At 41.6% G+C, this 22,874-nt stretch overlaps 5 protein-coding genes across 6 annotated transcripts; 1 reads left to right on the plus strand and 4 right to left on the minus strand.

The window, feature by feature from the left end:
- Positions 1-1,495: 1,495 nt before the first annotated feature.
- On the minus strand, positions 1,496-3,282 carry LOC121197524 (olfactomedin-4-like). Its single transcript, XM_041061174.1, has 5 exons — positions 3,229-3,282; positions 2,947-3,120; positions 2,634-2,846; positions 2,410-2,557; positions 1,496-2,325 (listed from the first exon to the last, which is right to left on the minus strand). The coding sequence occupies exons 1-5, from the start codon at positions 3,280-3,282 to the stop codon at positions 1,496-1,498; spliced, it is 1,419 nt and encodes a 472-aa protein (XP_040917108.1).
- A 492-nt stretch (positions 3,283-3,774) lies between these two features.
- On the minus strand, positions 3,775-7,670 carry LOC121197620 (leucine-rich repeat-containing protein 74A). The gene is made up of 13 exons (XM_041061305.1): positions 7,562-7,670; positions 7,139-7,314; positions 6,954-7,061; positions 6,756-6,849; positions 6,463-6,512; positions 6,292-6,373; positions 6,057-6,142; positions 5,779-5,973; positions 5,591-5,686; positions 5,302-5,445; positions 5,082-5,186; positions 4,691-4,776; positions 3,775-4,384 (listed from the first exon to the last, which is right to left on the minus strand). Exons 1-13 carry the CDS (start codon positions 7,668-7,670, stop codon positions 3,775-3,777), a joined length of 1,941 nt encoding a protein of 646 aa, XP_040917239.1.
- A 454-nt stretch (positions 7,671-8,124) lies between these two features.
- On the plus strand, positions 8,125-13,038 carry angel1 (angel homolog 1 (Drosophila)). Of its 2 annotated transcripts, XM_041059959.1 has the most exons (11): positions 8,125-8,229; positions 9,137-9,970; positions 10,095-10,330; positions 10,416-10,485; positions 10,578-11,020; positions 11,220-11,361; positions 11,477-11,581; positions 11,678-11,711; positions 11,819-11,982; positions 12,074-12,235; positions 12,266-13,038. In XM_041059959.1, the coding sequence occupies exons 1-10, from the start codon at positions 8,163-8,165 to the stop codon at positions 12,232-12,234; spliced, it is 2,256 nt and encodes a 751-aa protein (XP_040915893.1). In that variant the 5' UTR covers positions 8,125-8,162; the 3' UTR covers position 12,235; positions 12,266-13,038. The 2 variants fall into 2 exon arrangements, with proteins under 2 accessions (XP_040915893.1, XP_040915892.1); XM_041059958.1 differs by having other exon boundaries at positions 12,074-13,038.
- Positions 13,039-15,920: 2,882 nt separating this feature from the next.
- vash1 (vasohibin 1) lies at positions 15,921-20,009 on the minus strand. The gene is made up of 8 exons (XM_041060952.1): positions 19,887-20,009; positions 19,119-19,496; positions 18,561-18,649; positions 18,080-18,136; positions 17,643-17,717; positions 17,065-17,446; positions 16,320-16,429; positions 15,921-16,096 (listed from the first exon to the last, which is right to left on the minus strand). The coding sequence occupies exons 2-8, from the start codon at positions 19,338-19,340 to the stop codon at positions 16,024-16,026; spliced, it is 1,008 nt and encodes a 335-aa protein (XP_040916886.1). The 5' UTR covers positions 19,341-19,496; positions 19,887-20,009; the 3' UTR covers positions 15,921-16,023.
- Positions 20,010-20,351: 342 nt separating this feature from the next.
- fcf1 (FCF1 rRNA-processing protein) lies at positions 20,352-22,867 on the minus strand. The gene is made up of 8 exons (XM_041060631.1): positions 22,771-22,867; positions 22,283-22,347; positions 22,037-22,108; positions 21,794-21,942; positions 21,580-21,652; positions 21,388-21,475; positions 21,154-21,248; positions 20,352-21,020 (listed from the first exon to the last, which is right to left on the minus strand). Exons 1-8 carry the CDS (start codon positions 22,771-22,773, stop codon positions 20,972-20,974), a joined length of 594 nt encoding a protein of 197 aa, XP_040916565.1. The 5' UTR covers positions 22,774-22,867; the 3' UTR covers positions 20,352-20,971.
- Positions 22,868-22,874: the final 7 nt, after the last annotated feature.

Consider the following 22,874-nt stretch of genomic DNA (forward strand, 5'->3'; position numbering starts at 1 on the left):
CACGTGCAGTGAATTCTGGCAACACCTTGTCATGTTTATGGCCTGTTTGCTAAGTGCTGCATATGCCATATGGGAACAGGCAGAAATCGTCATATCCCCAGGCAGACATGTTGTATTGCATTGGCCCAAGAGTGTACTGTAATTTATTTATATTTAACCACACTTAATAGAATATACTTGTTTACTGTAGTCATCGCCTCAGCAGTCAGTTTTCACTGTTTTTTGAATGATGGAATCAAAGTTATTTTTTAAAATTGACCCTTATCCTGCATGGTTAATTGCATAATCTCTTGCATGTGACTTGGGTGTTGCCTTTGAACAGTGAAGCTCATAGGAAGGAAATATTATGCCACAAGAGAAAAACCTTTGAATTTAATGCTGACTCAAACCCCAGCAGCAACTGAAATAAGTCTTTAACTTTGTTGTGTTAACCTTGACAGACTAAAGTAAAGCACAGCACATTACCTAAATTAACACATCAGTTGATGTATTTTGTTGCTGGTATTTGACTGTAATTTTCTCCCTGTTTTAATGGATTGTCATTGTACCTATTGATTAAAAAAAGATATGTTCTATTAAACTTATGAAATGAACAGTGAGGTTTCAGGTGAGTATTTTGTAGGTTTTTCTCTTTTTGAATCTTCTTGGTGGGATATTGTATTTTTAATGGTCAAAAACAGGCCTTTTTCGTAGCAGAGGATTTTGACTTGTAGCAGTAAGAAAAACACAAGCTTTACTTCTGACACTTCCACTGACACCTTTAGACATTAACAATGATTCTGTTCTATTCAAACATCCCAGTAATCATGACAGTGTGACAGAGAGACAGCAAGCACAACACCAGGGCTCTGAAACTGAAGCAGCCAAACGGAATTCAGCCATCTTTGATCGACTATACAGCTGTGCTACAAAATAAATGCTATTTGTTGTGCTGCAGCACTAAGCTAATAAATTTGGAAAGCCATCACTGTGGCCGCAGGCTGATAACAAGTCTGTAGTCTGTCAGAAAAACTGAAAACAAGTGGCAGAGCAAAACACAAGATACTCTGATTCATAGGTAATCTGGCATTTCAGATCAGGTCTTTTAGTGTTATACTGAAAATGTTCATCTAGTACTGTAAACAAATTCTTCATTTTGTATGAATGTTTATGGAAATCATGTTTAATAATTTCTAGGGTCAATCAAAGAGAAAATTGGGCTTTGAAGATGAGAATTCCATTTTAAATCTGAATATAACTCCCTATACTTTCTGTCAATGAACTGAATCAGCTTGTAGTCGCACTCTCATTTTCAGAACCAAGCACATAACACACTCTATTCATGAGCATTAGCACAGGAACACACATTACACTTTCGTAGTGCTTGAGATTATTTATTCATTTATTAGCATTCAGGAAGAAGGATAAATGATGAAGAAGGGCATGAAGTACAAGAAAAAAGTAAGAGACACAATTATTGTTTCACATTATACTTCAGTAAATCACAGATAGTGATTTAGTTCAGGAGAAGTGGTGGTGCCACAGTGGCTTTAGTTGTGTGGTTAAACCACAGATGATAGTTAACATAGTAGCCGTCATTGTACATGTAGAGCTTCTGGTCAGTGGGATTGTAGTCCAGGTTAGAATACTTATCCTGGAACCTCTCAAAGGGAACCCTCAAGTAGCTCTCCTGTTTGGTTTTGGTGTCGTACTTGTAAAAGATTTCTTCAGTTTGGATATCGACTGTCCTGACTGCATACAGAACACCACACACCACAAAGGCATTGCTCACTCCTGGTTTGTAGACACTAGTCTCCCATTCCTCCTCAACCCCAAATGAAGGCTCATTTATTTTTGCAATGATCATCCGACCACTGGACTCTTCTGTTGCATAGGTCACCCACAAGCCGGTCTCATCAGCAGCAAAGTCAAAGTTTTGATTGGGGGAGTTAGTGTAGGAGAATTTGGTGCTAGTCCCAGGAATCACCCTGGACTCATATTTCATGGTAGTGAAATTCAGTTTAGCCAACCCAAATGGACTGTTGATCTGATAGTACAGGGTATTGGCACGGATGATGAAATTGTTCCCTGTACCGATCCAGCTGCTGTGTAAGTTGTGATGCTGGAAGTGGTTTCTCAAAATGAGATTCTTGTAGTTAGTGTAGAATCTAATGTCAACAATGGAGCCACTAGTGTACCCAGAGTACCAGTACATAGACTCTCTGTCGGGAACAGGTTTTGAATCTTTCCCCCAGCCTCCAAATTTGTAGCCCGAGTTTAGATGGGCATTCAGCTGGCTCACAATGGGTTTGCTAACCTTGATGATACCAGTATGTGCACAGGACCCTGCAGAGACAGAGAGGAAAATGAATTAAATGAGTCCAAAAGGGGCTTTGATTTAGATGTATGTAGTATTGTGAATGTCCTTACCAATGTTGGGGTTGAAGAGCTCCTGGTGGCGTCTCTCACACTCCTCTAGTTGCAGCTGCACCTTGATGTATTCTCGGCGTGTCAACAGAACCGTGTTCTTGTCGTAGGTCACCTCCAGTCTATTCAATGTCACCTCGATGGCTGTGATCTGAAAGATGACAAATGGCTTGTCAGCATCGTGTCTGTTGATGCAGAGACTGCCCACTGCCATCTTCAGGACTCACCTGTACGCGAAGAGACTCAAAGACAGTGGTGGAGCCTCTGATGGAAAGCTGCAGCTCTTTAATCAGAGCCTCCACTTGTTTGATCTCCACCTTCATTTCATCCATTTGGGCCTCATTGTAGGCATCAGGGTCCTTCTCCATTTTTTCGATTTCCACTGTCAGCTGTATTATTTTTTCTGCATATGCAGTCAGCTTGATCTCATAGTCTTCCAGCTGAAATCAAGTCAGAAAAAAAAACACACACTTTAGACTTTTTTTGTGTGTCTCAAATAAGTCATAATTTATTGCACATGCTTCCAGTATGCCAGAGTACCTTGCCCATCTCCAGATCCAGTTTGTGGGAGATCTCTCCAACTGTCTGCTCCACTACCACCAGGTCTCTTATTGGAAAAGTTGAACTGGGCAAGAAGGCATCACAGGTACATCTGTCCCCACTTCCACCACTTGTCTCATTCCTCACATTCCGCTCGCTCCACAAGCCTGCACCCTGAGAAAGAGGGTCATGTGAACATACTGTAGATTAGCTTACCTCTAATGTGGGTAGAGCCTAAAGGAATAAAGATGAATCAGTTGATCTAAGTCATGCCATACATACCCCCCAGGCCACTGTGGAGCCCAGCAGTGCAAAGAAATACAGAGTGCCAATCATTCTGGTGTAGTCAGAGTGCTTATGACTGAGGCAGCTGAATCTTCAGGGCTTATATATATGCAGCAGGATGCGGATCCTGCAGGACACAGCATATGTCCTAGTTCACAGCATTGTTAGCCAAGACGTAACACCTGACGTTATCTTCAGCAAACAGAAATGAAATACTCAGATGCTTGTTTGAAACGTTCCACCAATATTTGGGTGTGCATTAGGATTTGAAGAATTGCTGGTGGGTGGGTTTAGCATCTGATAGAGTTCCCAAGAGTTATGAAATCCATTTATTCAGCAGGAAACTGAATGAGATGTTGATTGAGAGGCGACCACAATGCTGAATGATGAATTCACAAATTTATCCGCATTTGTTTTTAGAGACTGGAAACAAGATAAATAATGAAACTCACTCTTTATTTAATAACTGCATGCAACAAAGAAGCCAGTGAGGACATGCAGAAAGAATCATAATGTTTCATTGCATTGTGCAGAGTTTAACAGTCATTTGACAGTTTGTGTGAGATTCTTTGAGCCCTTCTCCACATGTTTCTTTGTTTTCTTTTTCTTCACTTTCTTGCTTTTGGCTTTAACCTCTGGCTGCTTAGCATTGAGAGCAGGCCTGGACCTGGTCAGGTGGTTAGCAGTGGGGCTTAGCTTGCTGTGGCTCATCTCTGGATCAGAGCGTATACCCTGAGCTGAGATGGATTTGCTTGGGGCAGAGCGTGGGGAGTCATCCAGCAGGTTGGGTTGGGAGTAGGAGCGCATTGCCAGGGAACTGGTTGGACGGTAAGATGTGGAGCCTCCTAACATGGGCAGGTGGACATGCTCATTGCTTAGGTTAGTGACAGAATAGCGACTGCTGTTGGACATGACAATGTGGTGCCATGAGCTGAGAGGGGTGGCAGAAAATTGCTGCGGGCCACTTGAGTCATCTTTGGCACCTCCTGGAGATATGACCATGGAGCTGTGAGGTGTAACCGCCTCCACAGCATTCTGGAAGGTCTTGAGGATACGGTCGCTCTTCTGTTTCTCTTTCTTCTGACGGGACTCAACCTTCTTCAGCTGGCGCCGGTGATCTCTCATCATCTGTTTCCTAGTATCTGCCAACCCCCTGCACAGAAACATCAGATCAAACATTTGCTTTGTGGAGTCACACTTTAGGACTGTAACAAGTTTATCACACGACAGTTTCTGTGCCATATACATCACAACATCACTCCTTAAGAACATCATTCTTGAAGGCATCATTCAAGTGAAGATCTGGACAAATTCCCAGTTCGTAATTTAAACACACATGGTTCAACTATACAATAACTCAAACAACAATAAAACAAGCAATTTTACCAGCCCAGGTTTACTGTGTGACACAATATAGAGGCCCCATCTGTGAGTATAATCAAACAGTAGATATGCTCACCTGTAGTCTACCATTCCTGTCCTGTCACGATCAAGTCTCTGAATCAGCTCTTCAATCTGGTATCGATCCAAAGGTATGCTTGATTGCTATTAGGGTTTTACACAATAAAAAAAGAGTCAAAGAGTCAATTTATAAAGTTTCTATTTGCCATGCAATGCATTAGTGTATTACAAGTCCCTTAGTGAAGGATTTTTATTGATTTGCTGTGTGCTTTATTTTGGTCATGATCAGCATCAGGAAACGGCTATGAATTGGATTGGAGGAGCCCTCATGAAGGATTATTTCAGAGGACAATCTCATAATATTCTGTCACTGAAATCCATCAATGCAGCTCTTCCTGCAAATGTCACTAACTCTGCACGGTTCAATGAATCAGCATTTATTTGGAAACCTGCACCGCCTTCCTGAAGTCAGCAACAGGGACTCTCATGGTGCCATCTTTGTCAATGTTCCGAAAGAAATCCCACAGGCGCAGCTTGCGCTGATCCAGATAATCCTTTTGAAAAACGGAGAATGTATTATGATAAAAACATGAGTATGACTACAACACTTGTTAGACATTATACATGAATGTGTCAGACTGCTGTTTCTCATAAGGTGACTAAACAGACCTGGATGACTTTCATTGGATCGACGCGTTTTGGTGGCTTCTTAGCGATGAAGCCCCCGACCCCCCCATACTGTACATCCAGGCCGGGATGTTCCTGACATGTCACCTCCAACAGATGCACAAAGTTCTCATTTACCAGCACATTCTGCTTGGTTAAAAGGTGAAAAAAGAAACAATGCAATCTTATCTTGATTAATATGAATACAAACACTCAACTGTGCTAACAGCCAGTGATTGTGTGACAGAAAAATCAGATCAGGATGCAAGACAGTGCCACACCAGCCACTCACACACATGTTTATCTCCTCCAAGGCAGTTTTAGGTGTGTTCTTCACCACATTAACCAAGGCCAGTGCTCCCTCTACTGTTATAGAGTTATACGCAAGCTACAGGAATACAAGAATAAATCATCAGCTTACAGTGTATGTGCAGCCATACTGATGATGTCTGTTGGTTTAATACAATTTCATCCACCCACCAGTAGGACTCGGAGTGTGTCATTGAACTCAAGACCTTTGCACAGCATGCTGACACCCTCATTGGTGATGCGGTTGTTGTTGAGGTTGAGGTGCACCAGAGTGTTGTTGAATTTTAAGGCCTCTCCCATGGCCAGGGCGCCCTCATTCCCAAAACCATTCCATGATAAGTCAAGGTGTTTTAACATCATATTCGTCTAAATATGGAACATGTACAGTACATGTCATTAAATGTTGTACACCAGGTCAATAATCAAACTAATTTCTTAGAGAGCAATACCTTGAGTCCTGCACAAAAAGCTACAGCCCCTTTCATTCTAAGATGATTCCAGCTGAGGTCCAGCACCTCCAGACCTTCATTGCTTGCTGTAGATGAAAGTGAAAATCAGAGATAAATACATAGGTTTTGCGTCCAGTGCTGTGGCAATTTTTCATCACACTGTTGAAGTAAAGCAATGCATTGAATCACATCACATCACATCACATCTATAAAGGATTGGTGAATTTCACTGTACCCAGCAGTTGTCCCAAATGTTCCCCTCCTTTTCCGCAAAACTTATTATGGCTCAGGTCTAGTTCCTTGATTCTGGAATTGCTCTAAATGTCAAAATATTAGAAATATAGTAATTGTAAAAAAAAGCAAACAAACCACTCAGGCTTTGGTTAGTTATTCTTTAATAACTTACCAAGAAGGAATCTGCAAAATATTTAGCATCAACATCAGTAAATCCATTTCCTGTTGGGAAAGTATTACTTGTTTGTGTATACAAAATAGGCATGATGATCAATAATAATAACACTTATTACTGTCATTGTTAATTTACTGATCTTGTAAGAAATATTTTTTTTTCAACCTCCAACACTGAAAGGCAAACTAAGCTCCTATGGACACTTAACAATGTGGGTACTTGAAACTGAATTCATGGTGTCACTCTCAACTAATGTCAGTGCAGTTAAATGCTGTTAATGTGCACGTTACCTGAAAGTTTAATAGATTTCAATGAAATGTTGTCCAGCAACATTTTAGCCACACACTCTGCTCCTGCAGACTGCAGATAATTGTTGGACAAATCCTAAAAGCAGAACAGATGCTGGTAAACTTCACTGTGAAAGTCAAGTAAAATTTCAACTGAATAGCACTTGTGCCACCTAGTGGTGAGTTTGCAGTACTACATACCAGATGCTGAATTGTGAAATTAGCCCTCAACATTTCCACAAGGTATTTGGCTCCTTCAGCTTGAATGTGATTGTCTGCCAGTTCCAGAGTGTTTATATGCATATCACTCTAAATACAAAGAGCTTATCAGAAATGTTGTACATCGTGAAGTCAAACTCAATAACACGCTTGCCTTTTAAACTTACCACCAATGCAATAGCGAGTGCCTTGCTTCCCAAAGGTCCTAGTCCATGGTGGGTGAGGGTCATGGTTGTAGAGTCAAGGTTTTTTATAAAGTAGGAGACCGGCACCACACCCACCAGCTTGCAGGCCTGCAGGTACACTTCAGCTGTAGACACCTCCTTATTGCTCTCATCTTTTTCTGGAAACAAATACCCCCATACAGTGAGTCTCACTATATGGACCCTATACATAGAGTAGTCAGGATATATTTTACAGCAACACTTCAGACAAGCCATTTAATTGCACTGTGTTGTTTTTATCCAACTGCAATAAATTTACAGTATATGTCTGCTGTATGTAGTATAAGACTTTCCAGCTTCACACTAAGAGCAGTATTTAGCCAAGAACTACAGAAATTAAACCCAGAATTAATTTAATGTACTTACCATCCGACTCCAAGTCTGTGTCAAACTCGTCCTCCTCGCCTTGGAGTTGAGCTGGGAATGGACAGTCATCATCTTTTAAGCAAAGAGACTCGAAAGATATAGTCAACATTGCAGTCTGCTTTCAGAGCTTATGTCCTATTTGAAACCACTTCATAGACACAAAAGGAACAGAGTCTTCAGGGTATTTTGCCCATTCATTCCTCGTTGTTCTGTATGGGTAATGAAATACTGTGAAATGAAATAAGCCTGTGCTGTTCACCAGGTAATTCTACCCCTCAGGTAATGTCTCATGTGTAGCGACATTAACAATTTATGCCTCAGTGTGGTTACAATCCTCTGTTTTTAGTAACTCCAAGCATAACAAACTTTAGAATGGCACAGTATGTGGAATGATATGGTTTGGAGTAAAATGGTGTTTATTATTTTATTTATATTATTTTATTTTATACTTTATGTTTTTTTAAACCACATTAATACAAATGCAAAAAAACTAAATGCATCCATGAGGAAAACCACACCGGTGACTTTTGACTTGTGCCCCCTAACCTCTCACTCCTCTATCAACCCCGGAACGCGCATGCGCTAATCTCAGTCGAGAAACATGATTGGCAGCCTGTTGTTTTATGTGCTGTACCCGCTGTCACGGTACCTGACCGGGCGTTTCTCAGGTAAATCTCACAGCACACTTGCAACGATAACCGTGTTTAAAAGCGTGAGTGCCAGTGTTGCCTGTGTGCGTGTCCTCTGAGCAGCTGTTAGGCGCTAACTGTGGTTGCTAACGTTAAGTTTAGTTCGCTGCTGACTGAGCAGTTTGCCGTGACATTTGTTTGCGGTGTTGTTGATTCAAACTTGTGTTTTATCACAGGCTTGGTGTGACACCTCTCTTGAGGTTTGAGCTAATGCTAACAGGTTCTCCTTTATTAAAAACGGGAGAGCAGAGCTGATCATGTTATTGTAGTTTAGTTAACTTTAGCTCATGACAACGTGTTTGCTTGCACCTGTTACAGATTTTTCCGCCCCCTGTGACATTCGAACGTCACCACGTGGGGGTGTTTTGCTAATGTAGTCCATGTTTGTTTAGACAGTGTTTCCCACACGTTGAAAATGTACTTGTGGTGGTGAGTGGCGCGGTGTGAGACCGATGTGCATGCAGAGACTCGTGCAGTTTAGAGGAGGGGAGTGTAACCCATATATTTTTTTTCGTAGTGGCAACTTAGAGACGTCCCTTAAACGCCTCACTTGCAGGCTATCGGGAGACGCTACAATATACCGAGCGTCTGTAAACGCCCCACCTGTAAGCTGGAGGTTGACGCTAGCTAGGCGGCTGCGCACAAAGGAGGCTGTTGTCAGACAGGTGTGTGGCCAAAAATAGTGCAATAAGTCGATGTAATATCAGATTTAGCAAAGCTGAAACCGAGTGATTTTGTCAGTGGAGCCTTTATGGAAAACACTGCGTCGCATTTAAAACTGGTTGTCTCGTTGTTGTTTAGGCAAAGACAAAAAAAAGCTCAAAGTTTTAGCTTATTATGAATGCATCACTGTTATCAGTGTTCTTACACTAATCTTGTCTTACAGAGGCCTCAAAAAAGAGTCTCCTTCCTGCAGTGGTTAATGGCACGGCAGTGTGGGATGGTGGTGCTGTCACAACCAGGAAGTTCACCCAGTCTCAGACAACCCTTTTGGACCAGTGGCTCAGTCCAAGCAGTGAGACGAAAGGAGAAACGAAAGAGCAAAACTCAGAAAAAGAGGATGATACACGTACTGACACAGACAAAGCACAGCTGGTAGCTGTCCTGCTGAAAGAAACAGAGAATGAGGTTATAAAGACGAGTGAGGGGCCACAAGAAAGAGTGGAAGTTGCCAAGCAAGAGGATATCCATGTAATGCTGCATAGGAGACAAAACAGAGAGGATGGAAATATGTTTCCAACCGAGCCTGTCAGTCCAGAACAAGCATTCAGGGCACTGTTAAAGGGCCTACAAACAGATGACAGCATGCAAGAAACTGCTGTTCCAGTACAGGAACAAGGACAGACAGACAACTTGGAGGAGTCAGCGGTAGCTCCAGCTGAGGACAGCACACGAGAAACTACCAATCCAGTACAGACACAAATACAGATACTAAGTGTGGGAGAGTCTGTGACTCCATCTGAAGTAACTGAGTGCTGGGATGAATACACAGCTCCTACTGCTGATGCAATGTTTGTTGGGACAAGCAGTTCCAATCTGGTGTTTCCCTCTCTTCTTCCTGACACTCAGACCCACCTTAATGTCAGTGGGCAGCATGATACACAGACTGGCTGGCACTTCCCTGCAGGACCTGGCTTGGCGGAAGAAGTGCAGTGTCCACTGATGCAATTTCCTACCATGAGCTATTACCCTCCAGTAGAGCACACAGAACCCTTTGAAGGTGAGATTCACAATTCTTTTCCCAATATTTCCACTATCATGAGATTCATTTACAGTCATGAGTAGTTGAACATCCAGCCACGGGTTTGCACAGACTTGTATGTATGTTCTTGTCTTCCACCCAGTAATGTGGAGAGTATGGGAGGAGATGGATGAGAGTGGTGCTGCAGCAGAGCCTGCCCTGATACCCTTCCCATTCACAAAGGTCTCGATGGACTTCACTGTCATGTCCTACAACATCCTGGCTCAGGACTTACTGGAGGCCAACCAGGAGCTGTACATGCACTGTCCTCTGGAGGTGCTGGACTGGAGCTACCGCTGCAGCCTACTCCTAGACGAAATACTTAAATGGACACCAGATGTGAGTGGAATGCAACTTTTCTGAAATTTTCAAATTTATTTTTTAGGCATTCAGTGATGATTTGTGGGTGTCCTCTTGTGTGTAGATTCTGTGTCTCCAAGAGGTTCAGGAGAACCACTACCATGAGCATCTATATCCAGTCCTGTCTCAGATGGGTAGGTCATCTGAGAAAAAACAGTGGAACAATCATGTTGGGGGATACTGTGACAAAGACATCACATATTTTGTCTTCATGTTGTTGCTCCAGGCTACACCTGTGTGTACAAGCGGCGGACAGGGACAAAGACAGACGGCTGTGCTACATGCTATCGAAGCAGTCGCTTCTCTGAGGTATCAGTCACCCCCCTGGAGTTCTTCAGGCCTGACACAGAGCTGCTGGACCGGCACAATGTGGGCATTGTTTTGCTGCTTCGGCCTGTAGTCACCCAGGAGTCCAAAGCCAAGGCGAAGGGTCCGCTCCTCTGCGTAGCCAACACCCACCTGCTCTTCAACCCTAGGAGGGGTGACGTGAAGCTTGCTCAGTTAGCCATAATACTGGCAGAGATCGACAGCATGGTCAAGTCCTGTAAGGCCAAAGGTGAACACTGTGATGTTGTATTGTGTGGAGACTTTAACTCGGTCCCACACATGCCTCTCTACCAGCTGATCACCACTGGGGAGCTCTACTACCAGGGTCTTCCAGCATGGATGGTGAGACTGCAACCCTGCAAAGAACAACTGGCTGTAATCAGTGTCAGGCATACTAACTGAAAAATATCAACCTTCTCCCACGTCACTTTCGGTGGACTTGTTTGGAATAGCTGTATTAGTTTCTTTACGTCAAGTTTTCTGTCATAACACTGGCATCATTTCACTCTGTAACCATGCATGTATTCACCTTGTCCTACAGATATCAGGTCAAGAGGACCTGTCCTACAAAACATATTGTCACAGACTGTTTGCTCCCCTGTGGCCCAGCTGTCTGGGAATCAGTGATGCCTGCCAGTACACTACTGTCAAGGACACGTTTGAGAGCAAGAGTCAGAAGTCAGGTCAGTGTTTGAAGTCACACTGCTTTTACACACTGTTGTTTTTGTAATCTCGACCCAAGGAGCAAATTTCAGTCTTTTATGTGTTATGTGTTATGTGTTACTTCCTTTTGTGTAGGGAAGTACAACCATGACTTTATGCTACAGCTGCGCTATTGTCCAGCTGCATGCGTCCGCCCTGTGGACCTGGAGCTGATCCCAGGGGTGACCGACAACACACCAGGTACAGTTGTACCATGCAGACACAGCAACATATTCTTATACCAGTTCAACCATTTCAGACTTATTTTAGATCTGTGTGTCCTCTTACTGTGCACAGATGCCTCAAGGGGAAATCAGCCTTATAATAAAAGGTCAGTTTACCTCTAGTCTTTTTGTCGTAGTTATTTGAAGGATCAACTGTTACTGCTTCTTTGTGCTTTCATACCATGTGACACTAGATATAAATTTTGTGTCACAGTTTCAGACACACAATCAGTCATCGGTTACACCTGGAGTCGGTTTATAAACACATTCTCCCAGGCTCTGGCACCTCAGAAGTCACAACACTGCACTCTGAGGGGGGAGCCACTGTCGACTACATCTTCTACTCCCCAAGACGCATCTTAACCTCTGATAAAAAAGGTTACGAGACATGTCATGAAGCAGAGACTATTTGCCATGCTGTAGCTCTGAATGAGTAAATAACGTAGGTGTTGTTTTTTTGTTTTCTTAGATGGAGGCAGCTTTGCGAATGAGGGTCTGAAGCTGATTGGTAGTCTCTCCCTCCTATCAGAGGATGTCTTGTGGTCATTGAAAGGCCTTCCCAATCACATATTCCCCTCTGACCATCTCAGTCTCGTGGCCAAATTTCAGCTGGACCTGAATGCAGCATGATAGGAAGGACGGTGGGTGAATTCAGTGGGTTGTACGTCAGAGGATAAGCATATTTCCATTCAAATGGTTCAGGTCTTGCTCTGTACACATTTGGTTTTTGTTTTTATTAGCATGAATGGCATTACTTGTGGTTCAGTCTTGGCAACACAGGTTCATAGTTTTCTAACTGAATTGAAGTTAATATTTTTGTTCAAAAGGGTCAGGAAAAATATAATGAATGCCAATATTCCGCTTCTTTCCACATGGTTTTCATCAGATAAATGATGAGCCATGAGTGAGATACGACAAATCTTAATTGTGGTGATGTAATAGTTCATTAAAAAAAAAAAAAAAAAAAAGAATGAAGGCAGTGATTGCTTTCTTTTTGGTGTGATAATACACACTGACGTGCTCCTTTTGTTGATAACTACTCAGTCACATTTTAATTTATTTTAAACCCAATTTCAAAATGAGAATTAGATTTCTCTCATGAGCCAGCTCTATTTTTTCAGATGGGAAAAAATACTGAATAAATATTTTCCATTAATTTGTGACTCCTTTTTTTTAATCTTTAACACATTGCAGACATTAAATGTGTGCCTCCAGGCTGGAAATAACAATTTATAGTTCCTTTCTGGATTTATGATGTAGCAAGGTTTAAATGCATCCGCTAGCATTAATTCTTCCAGTTGGTGTTGGGCTGCCTGTGTATCCTGTGCTGAGGCTGTGACCTGGTTGTTGGCTCTGCCCCTCCCATCCCACTAAACTGAAGCACTCAGTTTGTTAGGGCAAAGATGTCTGTGTGTGCTTGTGGGTGTGCGCGTGTATCTGGTTGATGCATGAATGAATAATTCATGTAGATAGTTGAGTGCTCATGCATGACAGGGCTCAGTAAGGGACCTTTGTGTTGTGTGTGGGTCTGTGAAGGTGTTTCCCATTAGTAGGACGTCTTTCACTCACTTCTTCCTCATACTCGTCAGTGTGCTATGTAAATATATATCTTCCATATAATACAATCATCCATGACATGAACTGTTTGATGCACAGCAGAATCAGATTGTGTGTGTCTTTACTCCCCTTGAGGCATCAAATGTATGCAAGTAAACAAAATAGGTCAGTAGGTTTTCTTTCCAAATAGGTCATGATGCCTCCTGTTTCTGTGTCTTACAAACACTGGTGGACAAGGTGTTTCTCATCTGGAATCCACTGGGATTCCAGATGAGAAGGGAGGATAGGGATTTGTTTTTCTTTCTTGTCACTCCTGTCTCTTCATAATTCACCGCAAACTTCAGCGCAGATTTCTACCACATTCAGAAATCTTTGTTTTTAGGAACTCACTTGCACATATTTTCCTTCTATTTCACATGTGGTTTTGCAGTATATTGTAATATGACATTATTTTACTTTACATGTAGCCCTGGCCCTCTCTGAGCTATGTTACTGGCCTATGCATGAAAGTGGCTCCTTGCTGACTGGTTTTCATTGAATGCAGGATCCATTAAAGCTTATTAGCTGATTGCTGTGCTGTGGGGTGGAGTTGGGGAGCCATTAAAAAGCAGGATCCTTGATCATGAGAGCAAAGCTCATGCTGCCAGCATACCACTGCAATAATTTACATACAGTGCATTCAGAAAAGTATTCCGACCCCCAGACAGAAGCCTCTCCTTAGTGAAGGAGGCATGAGACCTGCTTGGAGTTTGCAAAAAAAAAAAAGAAATGTAAAAAGCAAAACACAAAAGGACTCTCAGACTGTGAGAAACAAGATTCTTTGGTCTGGTGAAACCTGAGCTAAATTTCAAGTGTCAATGTCAATGTGATATGTCAGTTTTCGTAATTTCACTCTGTCATTATGGAGTATTGAGTGAAGATTGACGAGAGAAAACTGAATTTAAACGATTCTCACATAAGGCTGCAGCATAACAACATGAAAGAAATGTGAAGCGGTCTGAATACTTTCTGAATACACTGTAAGTTCAGCAAACACTGGCAACACCAAAACAATATGAAGTGTGGAATTATGTTATACAGTATCCATCTTGTGTCAGTGTAGGTTTACCTTTTGGAAATGTTAGCTTGAACATTTGGAGAGTTGAAACATGTTGAAAGTGTCCCACTTAGTCTGACTGAGTGTATTAATTCACTGAGGCCTATAACTTCCCTTTTATAGAGTTGTTGGCGCTGAGTTTCCTTTGTATAAACCTAACAGAGTTAGTGTTTAGAGATCTCTTCAGTCTGCTCTCATCATCATCTGCCTTGGTGCCAAAAGCCGCCCTTCAGCTGAGGACACCCTGTGCTCAGTTTGAACTATTGGTTGACAGATAACTGGCGCCATTCCCTGCCTGACACCCAAACAACTAATTACAGAGTACCACTTCATTTGTGGATTTATTGGGACGTAGGCAAGGTAGTTAAATACAAAACCATGAATTTAAAAAAGAAACTTGCCACAAAATTGTGTTGCCACAGTCCTGGTGACACTTTATTGTGATCCTGTGAATCAACAATCTTTTGATACAAAAAAACTGTGTTACAGAGTTGAAATGAAAACTGGACAACACCTACTGTACACTTAAAAATGTTGGCTGTGGCAACAGATTCAGAACAGTGCGTGATAAATATTAAGTGGTCTACTGGTGATCATCAACACTGACGGAAGTATAAAATGACAGAATTTCCAATAAAAAAACATTTTATAAATGCAGATAAAAGTGCTGTAAACAAACTTCTTTACACCTTTGCTTAAATGGAAGTCAGTTGCTTGGATACCACTTAAGGCAAGTGAAACACTGAAAAAAAGTTGCTACAAATAAAAGTTAGAAATGATGTATATATAAAGCAGTTATACAGTACATATATACTGACTTCTCATTAAGTTGCATCTACATTAAATGCAGATGAGGTCAGTCAGCGGTGTTGCCATGAGTTATCTTGATAACTGTCTTAGTTCACTGAAATGTTTTATATTCAGCAAACAGAATGACTCATACTTCCGCTCAGCAGATGCCTTCTTACACTTCGATATATTTATGTATATTTATGTATTCAATCCTGTATTCAGTCAACATCTGTTAGGTACAGAGCATGCTAAACATGCTAGCATCTGGCTATTTACTGTCCCTCAGTTTATTTCATAGTAATTTGGAAGAGCAGAGATTACACTGCTTTGTGTTTAGTGAGGCAATGACGATAATGGATTAGATATAAAAAGTGTTTCTCTTCACTTTGAGTTGTCATACAAGGCACGAGGGTAGTGGTTTAACAGACTAGTAACTACACAAGCGCTTGCTGCCCAGCACGGCCTAAGTGGACTTAAAATTACATTACATGTATTTGCACACTTACAGTACGACGATACAAATTGCAGACGAGCCTTAAGAGCAGTTGTTGAACGTAACAACACCACGAAAACCTATGATATGTCCAGTAGCACATTTACACTGAGTGGTAGTCTTGCCCAGCTTCAGGGAAGCGTCATATTTCACATTGTGTACAGTCTGCAAAACTCTGCGCTTATTTAAAAATGTTTACAAATTACTGCACTTTTGACCCCTTTTTTATAATTTGGGAGCATTGCCAGCACCAATTACTATGCACAGTAACTGCTCCAGAGACGGCCTCTATCAACACAGACACTGGGATGCAGAATGAGGCATTTGTTTTTGGGAGGCAAAGTTGCTGGTGACCTATTCAGCATTGCATCCTGTGAATAGGCCAATGTGTACAAAGAATTAAGCCTTAGAGTAAATCAACGGCCCTGTGAGACAAGCGTGTGGTACCTTTAAAATTTCACAATCCAACTAAAATTCTTCTTCAGACTCGAATCTGGTATCCGTTCATGTCTGCTGATGATTTCCTCTCCAAGACCTTCTTCTCTCCAGAGGGACTGTAATAGAACAAACCCAAATGTGAGACAAGACAATGAGTTTTATTCACACAAGAAGGAAACTGTGACTTATTCATAAGCTACTTCTCCTTTGCCTTGAATCATGAGACATCTGAAGTCCAAATATTCTCTAGTGACTACGAAGATTTCATGTCAGTGATTGTAGTGCCTGTATTTTTAGGGAAGAACTAAATTATCCAGAGCACATGATTTATCATCATACCGTCTCTCGACACGGCTGATCCTGCGTATGGGGCTGCTCGGACCTCTGAGGGGAGAACCCATGCTGTTTCTTCTGTCTTTGGTCGGAGAGGGAGGTGCGGGCTTTCCTATCTGCAAAAGCAATGCACACAAAAAGTTCAGTCGCTTTAAAACATCACATGGTTGAGTAACACTACACTTGTGTCCTCACTTCTCTCGATGTCGGTGGCTGAGACCTGTCTGTGTCTTTAATGTGATTGTGCAGAGCAATCAGTGTAAAAGATCTCCTATTGATGGATTGAGCCAGCCATGCATGAAGCACAGCAGAGCGGAGTCAAGCCATCACATTAGTTTTATTATACAGAGAGCTCAGCATCAAGGCTGCCTTCATTATGTTAGCATGAGAGGTGATGAGAGAGCATCGTTTGACAGAAATCCCTCCTCAAATAGCGAGTCAACTCGGTGTCACCATGCGTGGAGAAACAGCATGTCAAAGGAAACCTAATAAGAGGTTAGGACAAATTATATTTCTCATCATTGTCTTTAGTCCTGCAAGGGCTCCATCAGATTGTACTAGTGTCAGCTGCAGAGTGAGACTACAGAAAGAAAAGTAAAGCAAAAGCTAAACATGCAGAACATCTGCTTAATGTTTAGATTGTAGTTTTCCTGCATTTGCAGTCTGCGTCTGCACTGTATTCACAACTCCACCACAGAAATGTCTTTTCGGATTTTTCTAACTTTTTTTTCTCTTTATTACTGTGCAGTACCTTCAGCCTCATGTCTCGAGTGTGTCTCTCCAGCTCCTTCCGTAGCTCCTCCTTGGTCAGCTTGTCTACATCTAGTATGGAGTGTTTCCATTCTATCTGCTCCACGCTGTGAGGGTCGTGGGACACGTACTGGCCGATCTTGACCTTGTGGAGGGTGTGCCAGTAGCCCCTGTAGGCTCCGTCAAATTCCTGCACCAAGTCCATCAGTGTCCGGAACTCCAGGGGCTTGAACATGAGGTCCTCCCTCCGGCTCATGCCCAGCGCGCCGAAACGTCCCCCGCTGTGAACTCCCAGCACGATGTGGTGGAAGTGGTTCCCTGAGAACTGAGACTTAAAGCTGAGGGGGAAGCGCTCCACACTCGGCATGTTGTTGGTGAGGTAACTGTATGAAGGTGGGTCAAGGAAATGGATGGATGAATGTCACACAGAGGTTCTGATAGACTAGACACTTTCTTGAGCAAAACTTGGAAAGCTGTCAGCCTTGATAGTCAATGCAATGAAACACACAACAATATAATCTGAAGACACCACAGCATCTAAAGTTTCACAAAACACATGATGTGTTGCTGTAAAGATACATCCCCAAGATCACCGCCTCCAGACATTTGATTGGCAGAGCTTCCCGTGTCATCTCCTTAGCGATGTCCATCAACCTGTGCAGAAAAATTGAACGAGAACTCGTGATCTTGTGGTATAAGACAATAGTACACTGGTGACTGCAGTGAAAATGACATAAACACACCATTATTGATTTCACGCTGTCAAAGAAAACATTTTCCATGAGCCAAGGAACTAATCTGTGCTGTTAAATCTAATTAAGTGAGGTCAGGCCTCTGCTGATTGACGTTAGTTCCTTCTCACAAAGCCCTGGGGTGAACCAGAGACACAGCTGATCCGCATGCATCAGCCATCAGCAGCACAGGCTAAACCGTTGACATGCTGTGACTGCTGCCATAAAGCTCTGTGAGTCTAACCAAGATGATCAGTCTTGGGTTTAAAAAGAAAGCTGGCTTACGCAGTAAGAGGACGGCTCTTCTTGATTTCAAAAAACTGTGTTCCTGTGTGATTGTACCTGTAGGATACAGTTAAGGTCTTACTGTAACAGAGTATCGTGAGGCTGCTTTGGAACTCAGTGCTGCATTCAGTGAGGAGAAGAGACAAGTACATAAAGTGCTTAGTAACAGTCATAGATCATTGCTTAATTATGAATGAATGAATACTCTAACTGGAAATCAAGCTTTTGCTTAATATAGAATATAGTATCTACAGTGGCCTACTTTCTAATGTTTGGCCCATATCTACCGAAGTATGCTAAAACAGTGGGTCAGTGGGATTAATAAGAGGTATTCTGTCTTGTTTTCTAGTGCTATGTGCATCTATTTGAGTAAGATGAATGTTTAAAATATATCTTTCTAACTATACATGACACATTTACAAAAATGTTTAAATCTACTCACTAATCATTGTTTTGGTTCTAACCAAAAGCCAAAGGATACTGCAATTCCCTGATGTATTTCTGTATGGCTTCCAGGCGCTGTGGGATAGTGGTGGTAGGTTGGTATGTAGGCACACTCGGTACTGGAATCTGCGGGACAGAGGAGCCAAACAAATGCAATGGCATCATACAATCCCAATATTCACTGCAGCTGCAGAGTGGAGTCTTGTTTGACCTCTATGCTCTTCTCTGTTCATGGTGTAAGTATCTTAATTGCTCTTTAACGACTCTCATGAGAAATGAATAAACTGTATCATTCTTCTGTGTCACAACATCCAAATCCAAAAAAACATGCACAGTACTTTATGATTATGATTACACTGAAAAAAATTATCAACAAAAAATGATTTATAGTGGATTTTAAGGCACATGGCTGCCTGCAGTTCTGTTAGTCATGTGGGGACTGCATAGTAACACTGTAACTCAAAATTTCCCACAACACATAGGTGTAAATTGGTTCTCCACTAGGTTCCACATATCTAGTGTGAAGTGCAGTGTACTCTACCAGTTTCTCCTGTCATGTATAATCATCTGCAACTTTACATATCCAACACTTTACCTTAGGAAGGTCAGTGGCACCCCGGATCTCCTTCCCCAGAGCTTCACCATTGGGGTGGATTCGAGCCACATGGCGCCACATCCTCTCCCAAGTCTCCTCATCCACCGGGAAGCCTCCTCTGTTCACGTAGAAAGGTACCCCTCCATCCCTCAACTCTTCTTCACCTTCATCCTCCTGCTCCTCATCTCTCTCCTCCACTGAGCCCACAGTGGCCCTCAGCATGCCTCCTCCACCGGAGAAGCCAACAGAGTCCTGGCACAGAAATGTCCTGACTGATGCCTTTGGACCCTTTCACTGATTAATCTGCTTGCAGGTTTAAGTAGGTTCCCACAACAGATGGCCAACTCATGACATCCAGCAGCTTTGTGCCACCAGTGTCTGAAAGAGTCAGTGCAGCCGTGTCTTAAATGTAAAGGTAATCTGCTGTAAATGAAACTCACCTCTGCTGCTGAAGCAGGTGAATATGAAGCAACGATGTAAGAAGTGGATTAGAAAAAGCTCATCTTATTTGAATAAAGAACGACTTTGCAGTAACTATTTACTTTGGTTAAAAAAATCTACCAGACTACAGGCCGTCCAATGATCAGCTATTGATATAAATGTATTGATTGAGCCATTAAGCCTTTATATATGCAGCCTGTTATAATGACTATAATGTGAATGTTCACCAATAAGCAAACGCGATCCCGCCAATGTAACGCTATCACAGTCTATAAGAGGATTGACTCTGCAGACAACAAAGTACTAGAAATTACTAATTCCCTGTACCGTTAGAGGTCATTCACACCACAGATATCCAGCAAATCTCTGCTCTTGTACGATCACGACGCGACGCTCCTCGTACGTCCAGTTCATGTCCGTTTCACCACATTATTTCCTCCCAAGTCAGCCGGTTCATTGTTCATGCAGATGCTCTTCTTGGCTTCAGTGACTGCGGGTTGGATTCACGTCCAACGAGCCGCTCAGACACTCCCAGACTCCCGTGTACTGCGCATGCTCTCTACTTATCGGATGAGCTCAGCTGTGACAAATGCTGCATTCAGGTGCTGCTCGCGAGGTGTCAAACTGAGAAAATCATACATTTATATATTCGTGTTTTTGGTTATTAACAGTACCGAAACGCAACGTTTTAGGATCAATTTACTAACAATTCACTAATAGTGTAGCTTTTGGTTCTGTGATGGAAATGACAGGAAAAGGAAATTGACTTCAAACATTAAAATGAAAACCATAGGTAATAAAAACAATCGTGTTTATTTACATGTCAAAGAGTGAGAAAGTATTGTTTTTAACCTCAGCTGAATATCCAACATGCTCTGATCGTGTCACTTTTAGCTCATGATTAATTTGTCAAACTACACTGTTACATTTACATTCATCTCTTCCCAGTAATTTCTATTATACATTTAAATGAACTTTATTGTAGGGACAAAAAAATAAACATGCAGTAAAACATATTTCCACTGTAGTTGCTTGAAGGACCATACAATAGGATAATTAAGAAGACAGAAGCTTTAAAGGCCCACTCAACAGTGTAAAATATGAACCTCGAATGACCCTAGGTTATTTTTCTCAAAATAAATTAACATCTTGCCTCTGCATATGTAGGGTGTTGGAAAGAAACTGAAGGCTGAATAGAACATGCATTGCAACAATTCATTTATTCTTGTAACAAAAATGTTTATGAGAAAAACAACATTAAGTAATTTTCAGTTACATCAAACACACCCCTATCCCATCTTCACCAAATCAAACTTCCAAACCTAATAATAGTTTTTAATGTATATAAAAGGAAAATAATATTACACAGGAAACTTCAGTCCATTTACAAGTCCAGCTCAGCTGTAGAAATACTAAAATCTTGGAGCACCGTAGTCATCAGGCATCCGTTCAATATTATACCTGTATTTAAAAATAGAGAAAAATAAGTGTTTGTGTCTGCTTTTGGCGAAGCTGATACTGACTCAAGGACAAAGTCTCTCATTTTGTGCAAAAGCACACAAACATAAAGCTGATACATTTTTTTGTGGTGTACCTGTGGTTTGAGATGTACATGATGGGTACTCCTGGGATCTTCCTGACTCTTCTCTTTAGATCTCTGTCCACAGTAGCCAGGATGTAACACTTGTGCTGTGGAAATATTTTTATGCATGTTATATCTGCCCCTCATAATCCACATTATCTCCATCTATTGATTTCAGTGCCGTCTGTCATATGCTATTTTTATTCTCCCAAGAGAATATATGTATTGTGCTGCATAATATATTACCTGTGTAACCCTTTGGACTAAACAGTCATCGGCATATGTTCCTTTGTGTGTGCACGGCAGGCGCTCAAACCTTGGATCCTTGGCTATCCTGTAAAAACAAAACCAAGCAAAGATTGAAATTGTCAAAATAATTTATTAATGATTTAAATAGGTTCATCTCCAAAGTTTCTTTTTAGATCAACCATACTGTACCTGAGCGCAACTCTGTACTTCATTCCAAGCTTTTCAATCTCAGCCATCACACAGTCTGTGATATATGGGATACCTGGATGGGATAAGATTGCAGAAAAAAAGAATGACTATGTTTTTATTAAACTATAACAGGTTGAATCATTATAGTATATAATAAATATTTTGTAAAAAAGATGATCCTCATCAATACTTTACATTGGACAATAGTACTTACATTTGGCATAAAGACAATCCATCATAGACTGAACAATGTCCAGTTTGGCCTTGATGGAGAAGTTGATGAAATTGGTGTCGACTAGAATGTGGTACGGTGGACCAAGCTGAGTATTGTACTGGAAGAACAGGCACGATGGGTACTTTGGCCTATGCAAAGAGTTAAAAACAATTAAATTAAGGAGCCATAAACCACAAGCTATCATCCAGTTCAATTCAAATTCAATTTGTGTGGCCAACTTACACTTCTCTCTCCTTCAGCTCTGATGGATCTTTCTTCTTTTTCTCTTTTGCTTTAGCTCGGTCTTTCTCTTTTCTACAAAACAAAGAGACTTATGAGGCTTGTATACATCTTTTAAGTCCACATTTCACCTGTAATTGCTTTGGTCTACTGGATTAATAAACTTCATAGTGATAGAGGAGCTGGTTAAACCAGTGGTGCCTTTAGCTCGACAACAGAGAACAATTATTAAAACAAACCAGAACTCACATTCTCTGATCCTTCAGATTGATCATTCGCTTCATTGCAGCAAACTTCTTTGTTTTCTGCTTCCCCTACATTGAAAAACAAACAAAAAAACAGAAATTTTGTTTAGAAAATAAATCACAACCAACAGTTCAAGCAGCCTGTTTGAAAGCAGGAGAAGAAAAGATTGTTATTGTGTTTGTGGATGTTTAACAAGGGAGAGTCCACTTCACAGCACAGTGCTGTCACAGGCTCTTTATTGATGGGAGAAAATATCAGCTACCGTATCCCACAGCTGAACATACAGGAAAACAAGGGCTAACTTTAGCACGATCTAGTGAAGCTGTTCAACTGGCACAGCTTGCTTAACGCTAGGCTAGCTAACTTAGCTCAGAGGCTTGCCTGCCAAAAAGCCTTAAACGCCTCATTAATAATATACAAAATATCACACTAGAGACAGCAGCTATCAAGACAGCCGTGGAGTAGCTGTCACTCAGTTACAGATTACTTACCATGCTTTAAATGTGAGACACAGATCTCAGTAGCTCTGCTAAAATTGATCCCGTTCCCCTCGTGTACCGATGCGATCACTGGTGACGTAATCAAAAGTCGACAC

Source organism: Toxotes jaculatrix, chromosome 17 (assembly GCF_017976425.1).
Source record: "Toxotes jaculatrix isolate fToxJac2 chromosome 17, fToxJac2.pri, whole genome shotgun sequence".
NCBI lineage: Eukaryota > Metazoa > Chordata > Actinopteri > Toxotidae > Toxotes > Toxotes jaculatrix.

Bases quoted from the DNA above. Each gene is read 5' to 3' on its own strand.
- LOC121197524 (XM_041061174.1), bottom strand. From the start codon at position 3,282: ATGATTGGCACTCTGTATTTCTTTGCACTGCTGGGCTCCACAGTGGCC. The intron at 2,847-2,946 runs GTACTCTGGCAT...ACTTGATTTCAG, and splicing joins TGGATCTGGAGATGGGCAAG to CTGGAAGACTATGAGATCAA. The intron at 2,558-2,633 runs GTGAGTCCTGAA...GTCATCTTTCAG, and splicing joins TTGAGTCTCTTCGCGTACAG to ATCACAGCCATCGAGGTGAC.
- LOC121197620 (XM_041061305.1), bottom strand. From the start codon at position 7,670: ATGTTGACTATATCTTTCGAGTCTCTTTGCTTAAAAGATGATGACTGT. The intron at 7,315-7,561 runs GTAAGTACATTA...ATTTGTTTCCAG, and splicing joins CACAGACTTGGAGTCGGATG to AAAAAGATGAGAGCAATAAG. The intron at 6,374-6,462 runs GTAAGTTATTAA...TTTGACATTTAG, and splicing joins ATTTTGCAGATTCCTTCTTG to AGCAATTCCAGAATCAAGGA.
- angel1 (XM_041059958.1), top strand. From the start codon at position 8,163: ATGATTGGCAGCCTGTTGTTTTATGTGCTGTACCCGCTGTCACGGTAC. The intron at 8,230-9,136 runs GTAAATCTCACA...CTTGTCTTACAG, and splicing joins CCTGACCGGGCGTTTCTCAG to AGGCCTCAAAAAAGAGTCTC. The intron at 10,486-10,577 runs GTAGGTCATCTG...TTGTTGCTCCAG, and splicing joins TCCAGTCCTGTCTCAGATGG to GCTACACCTGTGTGTACAAG.
- vash1 (XM_041060952.1), bottom strand. From the start codon at position 19,340: ATGCTGAGGGCCACTGTGGGCTCAGTGGAGGAGAGAGATGAGGAGCAG. The intron at 17,718-18,079 runs GTAAGCCAGCTT...TTTTCTGCACAG, and splicing joins AAGAGCCGTCCTCTTACTGC to GTTGATGGACATCGCTAAGG. The intron at 17,447-17,642 runs GTATCTTTACAG...ACCTTCATACAG, and splicing joins GAGGCGGTGATCTTGGGGAT to TTACCTCACCAACAACATGC.
- fcf1 (XM_041060631.1), bottom strand. The intron at 22,109-22,282 runs GTGAGTTCTGGT...TTTGTTTTGTAG, and splicing joins AATCTGAAGGATCAGAGAAT to AAAAGAGAAAGACCGAGCTA. The intron at 21,249-21,387 runs GTAATATATTAT...ATATTTCCACAG, and splicing joins TAGTCCAAAGGGTTACACAG to CACAAGTGTTACATCCTGGC.